General features: G+C 38.2%; 1 protein-coding gene across 1 annotated transcript; it reads right to left on the reverse strand.

The window, feature by feature from the left end:
- Positions 1-217: 217 nt before the first annotated feature.
- Positions 218-1,297, reverse strand: LOC134326584 (5-hydroxytryptamine receptor 4). The gene has a single exon (XM_063008749.1). It carries the CDS (start codon positions 1,295-1,297, stop codon positions 218-220), a length of 1,080 nt encoding a protein of 359 aa, XP_062864819.1.
- Between the last annotated feature and the right edge of the window lie 6,731 nt (positions 1,298-8,028).

Consider the following 8,028-nt stretch of genomic DNA (forward strand, 5'->3'; position numbering starts at 1 on the left):
TCTGCATTGCTTGCTATTTGGTGTAACAGGTATTTTACATCACACCCATATGCAGGTAAAACTCACCAGTAGCACAGTATACACACTGTACACCACAATGATGCATATGTTGGCAGGCAAGTAACATCTGTGCCAAGCCTGTGCAGCCCCATTTGTTAACAAAATTAACAAGGGAACATCCCAGGACAACCCAATCAGCAGTGCCATAAACCCCATATTATTGATTTTCCACACGGTCAGTGACATCCTTCTTAGTGTGAGAGAGGTCCATACTGGGGGCCGAGCCAGACAGGCATATTCTACAGCCGATGATCATAAGAAAAGCCTTACGAAAAGACCTGTTAAAGAAACCATACAAAAAAGGATTCAAAGAGGAGTTTATGTACCCCAGCCAAAGTAGTAGGTCCCAAATCACACTTGTTGTACCATACTCAATAAAGGGATCTATAATGTTCACCGTAAAGAAGGGCATCCAAAAGAGAAGAAAGACACCCATGATGATGCCCAGGGTCTTCGCTGCCTTTCTTTCCCTCCTTAAATAGTTGCGATGTTTCTGCTTCTTGCTGAAGTTTTTGTCCACGCCAACGGCCATTTGAGCCTCCAAGGCGCTTATCTGCATGGCTTGGCGCTTTGCTGCTTTGTAGATCTTCCAGTAGGCAACCAGCATGGTGCCCATGGGCAGGTAAAAAGCCACCAATGAAGCTATAACAGCATAGACTCTGTTTACAAGAAAAATGCATACATTCTCAGGCAAGGGAACATCCACACCTAGCTTGTGCAACCCCAGGAGAATGGGACCAAATGAGATTAACAGAGGGACGGCCCAGCACACCACAATTAGCAGAGCCACTCGACTACGGGACATTTTGAAAGAATAGACCAGAGGGTTACACACCGCGTAGTAGCGGTCAAAGGAGATACAGCTCAGATGGAAGATGGAGGCTGTGCAGAGCATAACATCCAAGCTGGAGTGCAGTTGGCAGAAGGTTGTACCGAAGTGCCAGCAGCCTTCTACAGTTCGTACCATGCTGTAGGGCATGACAACCAAGCCCACCAGGAAATCAGCCACCGCTAGTGACATGACGAATGAGTTGGTGTGAGACTGGAGCTGTTTGAAGTAAGCAATGGCCAGCACAACTAGAAAATTGCCAACCACTGTGCAAAAAATTCCAGTTATTATGATAGCATACAGGGCTATGCGGACACTTGGAATCCTCTGGTTGGCACATGGTTCAAATTCAGCAGGAAATGTGTCGTTACTATTGCCGTCTTCCATCCAGTCAGAGAAGTTTTCCATGGCTTTAGAAGACTCTGGTGAAACAAAAAGAAACTCATGAGTTAGTCAAGTTAAAACTGTTACTTGAAAATTACACAGCAGTCTACATGCACAAACTTTGCATATAAACAGAGATCAGGCTGGTCCCACCAAATACTACATTTAAGTGCTAATAATTATTCATTAGTAATCAGTTCCTAATAAGTATTTTAAAATAAAACTATACATCAACCTCATATCTTTCCCTATCACATTTATCATAGTACAACCCCAAATCAGAAAAAAAGTTTGGACAGTATGGAAAATGTAAATAAAATTAAAACACAGAGTTTCTTACATTTACTTTAACCTTTATTTGATTGCAGACAGTTTAAACCCAAGATATTTCATGTTTTGTCTGCTCAACTTCATGGCATGGCTGCGGAAGAAGAGGGTACAGGTACTGGACTGGCCTGCCTGCAGTCCTGACCTGTCCCCAATAGAGAATGTGAGGAGAATTTTTAAATGAAAAATGCGACAGCGACGACCACGTACTGTTGCACATCTTAAGACGTGTTTGCAGGAAGAATGGGAGAAAATAAAAGCTGAAACACTAAATCACTTGGTATCCTCTGTGCCAAAACGTACCACATTTTAGTGTGGTGAAAAGGAATGGCAACATTACAAAGTGGTAAATGCTTTACTGTCCCAACTTTTTTTGGAATGTGTTGCAGGCCTGAAACGCAGGAATGGATGTTTATTAATATATGAAATGAAGTTGAGCAGACAAAACATGAAATATCTCAGGTTCATCCTGTCTGCAATCAAATAAAAGTAAAAATGTTAAAAGTAAATGTAAGAAACTCTGTGTTTTTTATTATTTGCATTTTCCATGCTGTTCCACCTTTTCTGATTTGGGGTTTTAATACTTTTACAATACTATAAACCCACATTTTTTCAACCTGTATTTTTTTCTTTCCTTGATAAGTTGTTCCCTATTCTAATGGGATTTAGTCATTTAGCACCTCTGATTTATGCCTTCATTTCTCTGCGATGTGCAGTCATGGGTCCTAATTCCAGGTCCTAGTCTAGTGTGTTGTCCATTTATGGTCTTTGTGTATCTTTGACATTCTGTGAGTATTTTTAATAACCAAAAAGATGTTTTAACTGTTTGCACTGTACAAATGTAATCCAGTACTAAGTCCTAATTGCTTGTTCATATTGTTTATTTTTTTTATTTTTGTATTGGGGTTAAATTATCATATAACCGCCCGCCTACCTGTTAATCTTCCCCACTGCCAGTCTACAACGTTCAGTATCTCAGTTGATCACAGTGGTATTCTTATCTTCTCAACCTTTTCCTGCTATTCCAAGCTAAGCTGCTTATTAAAAAATTAAACAAGCAAGATTACTCTATTTTGGTAGTTTCTAGTCAGCCCAGTGTTGACACTGATTTGTAGCAGGCATGTTTACACACTAAAGCAAGCATGTTTACACACAATGAAAAAAAATGAAAAGAATTCGTGGATCGTTACAAGCTTAAAATGGTATCGTGTGGAGCTGCTGAGCATGTTCATTGTCTGTCAAAAACAACAGAAGACCTTAATCTGACCTTTTACAGGACTGTTCAGGATTCCTAAAGATAGCCTTATTTAAACCTAAAACACTAAAACATTGCCTTAGTGTTTGCTTCAAAGAATATAAAAATAAGTGCAGCACAGTCTCTGACATTAAGGCATTAAGTGATGTATTTAATAATATATACATGCCACTGAGATGTACCCCAAAGAGTAGGTGTACTGTATCTACAGTGTATACTGTGTCATCTTCCCCTTTTTTGTTGTAGATTTTAATTTAAATGAATATATTTCCAGTTTATCTCATTCTTTACGGCAGATTCTCTCATAGCTTATCAGATTAGATTGAACATATGTGAATTGCCATTTTTAGCTCTCTTCACTGAGGTTTGATAGGGTTTAAGTCTGGGTTTTGGCTTGGCCACTCAGGAACATTCAGAGACTTGCCCCAAAGCTACTCTGGTGTCATTGTTGAGTTAGAAGTGTAACAGTCTGAGTTCCGTCAACTGTCAAACCCAGTATTGTTTGTATGTGCTCTGGAGGAGGTTTTCTTCAAATATATTCCTGTACACTGCGGCATTCATTTGTTACATATAATATACAGTATATAATTATAGAATATTTAAATTAATAGTACAGGTATCATTTGGGGCAGTATTGAGTGTATTTTTTTTATTGTTTTGGTGCAATAGTACAGCAGGTAGTGTGGGTAAGACATAGCTCTTGTATTAAACTCCAATTTCAAGCCAAACCCCTATCCACAGTATTGGTTCACTGACTCTAATTCTTTGTGGTATTCCCCAGCCTGTTTTATAAACCCTGTACTAATATCTGCCACCTGATTCTGGGTCTCCCTTAGTTACAGCACCTGGTGCCTGGGTTCAAACCTTACTTATTTGTGAAGAGTTTGGCAAGTTCCCCATGTGTCAATGTGGATTTTACCAGATACTTTAATTCAATTGTACAGCTTTTAAAAACCTGCAAGTTGATAAATGGCTAATCTATAAATATCCTCAATGTGGGTAGTGGTAGCTTACTGTTAAAAGTAATGAGTTAGTAATTAGAAGGTGGCATGTTTAAGCCCTATCACAGCCAGGTTGCCCTGTTGGGTCCCTGAGCAGGACCCTTAGGAAGCACAATGTCAGCTTTCACCTGTATGCTGATGACATACAGCTTTATCTTCCCATTAGACCGAATGACAATGGCTCGTTAACATCTCTTAGCAGTTGTCTTGAGGACATAAAGAGGTGGATGGCTGACAATTTTCTTCAGCTGAATGAAAGCAAGTCAGAGGTTATCGTTTTTGGGGGTCCTCATCACATCAATAGTGTCTCCAATAACCTTGGTCACTTGTCTACATGTGTCAAAACATCTGTGAGAAATCTTGGTGTTATCTTTGACTCTGACCTCCGATTTGATAAACAAATCAACTCTGTGGTAAGGAATAGCTTCTTCCAGCTCAGAAATATTGCGAAGATTAAGCCTTTTCTCTGCTATTCTGACCTGGAAAAAGTTATTCATGCATTCATTTCTGCAAGAATGGACTACTGTAATTCTCTGTATATTGGGATTAGTCAGTCTCTGTTGCGGCGCTTGCAGGTAGTCCAGAATGCAGCAGCAAGGTTACTGACTAATACCAAGAAAAGAAACCATATTACACCAGTCCTTGCCTCACTACATTGGCTGCCTGTTCAGCACAGGATTCATTTTAAAGTGCTTTTATTTGTTTTTAAAGCGCTTAATGGTCAAGCCCCGGCTTATCTCAGTGGTATGCTTTCTCCCGCAACCGCACAGCGATCTTTAAGATCAGCCACTCAGAGTTTGTTGACTGTTCCTAGGGCTCGTTTGAAGCTAAAAGGTGATCGTGCATTTGCAGTTTATGCTCCGAGGCTATGGAACACTCTACCTCCTAATATTCGACAAGCACCTTCGGCCGCTGTTTTTAAATCACTCCTAAAAACATACCTTTATAAGCTGGCATTTGAACAGTGAGGAGCTGTGTTAATTTTAATTGTTTAGTCTATTTGTATTTGTTTTATTTTGTCTCTTACTCTGTATTTTTATTTGGTTCTTACTTTTTTAATATATTGTTGTGTTATGTATGCTTATTCGATGTACAGCACTTTGGTCAACGTAAGTTGTTTTAAGAGTGCTTTATAAATAAAATTTACTTACTTACTTACTTACTTAGCTCTCAATTGCCTGCATTGTATTCACAATTGTGAGTCACTTTAGATAAAAGCATCTGCTAAATGCCATAAATGTCCATAATTTAAGCAAGTGATTAAATGGATGAGTGTATGGTACCCTACCTTACACCCAAAATAAGTGATAATTTATAATAAAATACAGTTTTAAATTTTAATCCAGTTCCCCTATTGACTTATAAATCTAGTTATATTAATGACCCTGAACAATGGCTTTATATTTTCCCCAATATTTTCCCCAAGCAAGTCACCAGGGAATTCTGACATATCCTCAATGCTAAACAGAGAAAATCATCCCATGACGGAGTCTGTAAACAACATCTGGGAATGTCTATGTGTGGCAGAGAAGAAAAAAGGACAGTGGTGGCTAATGGTTTCAGTTCATTACAAATCAAATTTAATTAACACCACTGGGAAATGTAGAGCAGGTGGTATTTTTAAGATGTGTTCTCTTGCTTCTGTCATACTAAACAGGTACATTTGACAGTCCAGTAATTTCAGATTAGAATCATACGACTGACCAACCTTCAATGTATCTGTTACTTACAGTGGATTCACAAGGATTCACAAGTATTCAGACCCTTTGACATTTTTTCTTATTATTTATTTTGATTTGGATTTGATTTTGAATGGATGTAATTGCTATTTGTACTCATCAGTCTACACGTAATTACCCATAATAAACATGATTTTATCATTAAAAGAAGTTAAAAACTGAATTCTCATATTTTCAAAAGTGTTCAAATGCTTTATACATTCCTTTGTAGTTGCCCGTTTAACAGCATTTACATCTGCTAGCTACCCTGGATACAAGCTATGCACACCTGGATTTGGGTGGTTTATCCAATTGTTCATTGCAGATTTCCACAAGCTCTATCCGATTCAATGGTGAGCATCTGTGAACTGCCATCTTTAGGACTCTTCACAGAGGTTTGATGGGATTTAAGTCTGCATTTTATTTTCACCACTCATTGACATTCAGAGAATGCCCAAAGCCACTTCAGTATTGTTTTTACTGTATGTTTTGGGCCATTGAAGTGTTGAAAGGCCCCAGTCTGAGTTTGTATGCGCTTTCTCTGGAGGTATTTTTTAATAATGTTCCTGTATTTGGGTGCAGTCATCTGTCCCTTAACTCTTTCCAGGTGGTAGCATCATGCTATGAGGTTCCAGAGAAGCACCCCTATAGTATGATGCTGCCACCACCATGTTTCAATGTAGGAATGATATTACCCAGGTAATGAGCAGTGCCTATTAGTGCCAGACTAGTTCTTATCTTATCAGACCAGAGAATCTTTTTCCTCTTAATGACAGCGTCCTTTACACAACGGAGAGCTGCAGAGATAGCTGTCTGTCTTTCTTTTCTTATCTTTACACAACTGTTAGGCAATTTATAAATCTAAAAAACCATGGAGTGCCAACAAAAGATGACAATGAGAGTGGCAGTTTGGTATTTGACAATCATTGTAATTTTGCCTTTGTGCCTTCGTGAACTGCTTCTTTTTGGCTGTGCTATTGTTTCTCCTTGACATTTCAATTTTAAACAGCTCTAGCAGGGTAAACATTTTACAAACTCACTTGTTTGATGAATCGCATTCTATGACAATGTTAAAAATTTTAAAAGTCACAAGCAGTGTTTGTCTTTGGAGATTGCTTGACCGTTTAATTGATTTTATGCACCTGTTAGCAGCAGATGAAGACACAATCCACATAAAGTAAAGTAAACTGCAAAAGGCATTACCATGTATTGATAATGTTTCAATGGGGGGGGGGATAAAGGCTATTTTCCATTCTTCCCCCTGCCTGATTCTAATTTGGTGACAAGCTAGAGCAGGCAACCAACCTACTGGCATGTTTTGGGAAACTGGGGTACACAAATGAAATTACAGGGACCATAGGTTCATTTTAAAGATCATTTCACTGTCATGTCATACAAGAAGTTGCAAATAACATTTGAGGTCAGGGCTCTGTGCAGGCTACTGGTGTTCCTCCACACAAAACTCGTCAAGCAATGTTTTTTATGGTCCTCCCCTTGTGCACAGAGTCATGAGACAAAACTGTAGGCATAAAATTAATGGCATACTTATTGTAGATATGTATTTTTATTCACCTGTTAGCAGTGAATGTGGCTAACAGACCTGACCTCAGTATCTAGTACAGGTAGCCACATTCTTTTGTCAATATAGTACACAATTTGCTTGATAATAATATAGATAAGATTATCTTCAATGTAAGTGGAACTAAAATAAAGCTTTTTAGTTTGAGCGGAATAATTACAAGATGAGGACAATGTTGCAGCATGATTCTACAAACAGAACGATACATTTGATTCATTTGATTCATTTGAACACTCAGATCCTAGTGGATCTCATTCCAAACAGCCTGTACAGACATATCACAGGGAGGTAAACCATCAGGATGTGAGTGTCTGGTCATTTTCCATCTCTCAGGCTGACAGTTAAGTTCTTCTCGATCTTTCAGTAAAATATATAAATAGTTAATAATCTTAAGTGCTGAATTGAGTCGCTGCTATTTTCCCCAATAAAATCTTGATCCTCTGATTACAGTAAAATTCAAAGCCACTCCAAAACACTTTGATATTAAGTTTAAAGACCCATTAAAAGCTCTTTATTTTTTTTAATCCTGCTGTTGTTTGAAGGCTGAGAGCCTGTATTTGTGACAACTGGAGCAGAGAGCTAAATGTTTAGAAATGTCATTCTTGTACAAGTCAACCTTTGGTTCTGCCCAAAGAAAGCAGTTTGTCAAAGTCACACTGGCATTAAACCCTGCCAGTCAAACAAACATGTTTTAAATGCAATTTTAACATCTGATTTAGCATCTGATGTTCTGCCAGATCTAAACAGCTTTATGATGTAACAAATGCACTAGATACTAAAAATAATTATAATTATTATAATTATATTTTTTAAATAATTATACATTCCTTCTTCACCAAACCCTGGACACAAGGTGGCAATACATCTTAGACAGG

This window comes from Trichomycterus rosablanca, chromosome 14, assembly GCF_030014385.1.
Source record: "Trichomycterus rosablanca isolate fTriRos1 chromosome 14, fTriRos1.hap1, whole genome shotgun sequence".
Taxonomy (NCBI): Eukaryota; Metazoa; Chordata; class Actinopteri; order Siluriformes; family Trichomycteridae; genus Trichomycterus; species Trichomycterus rosablanca.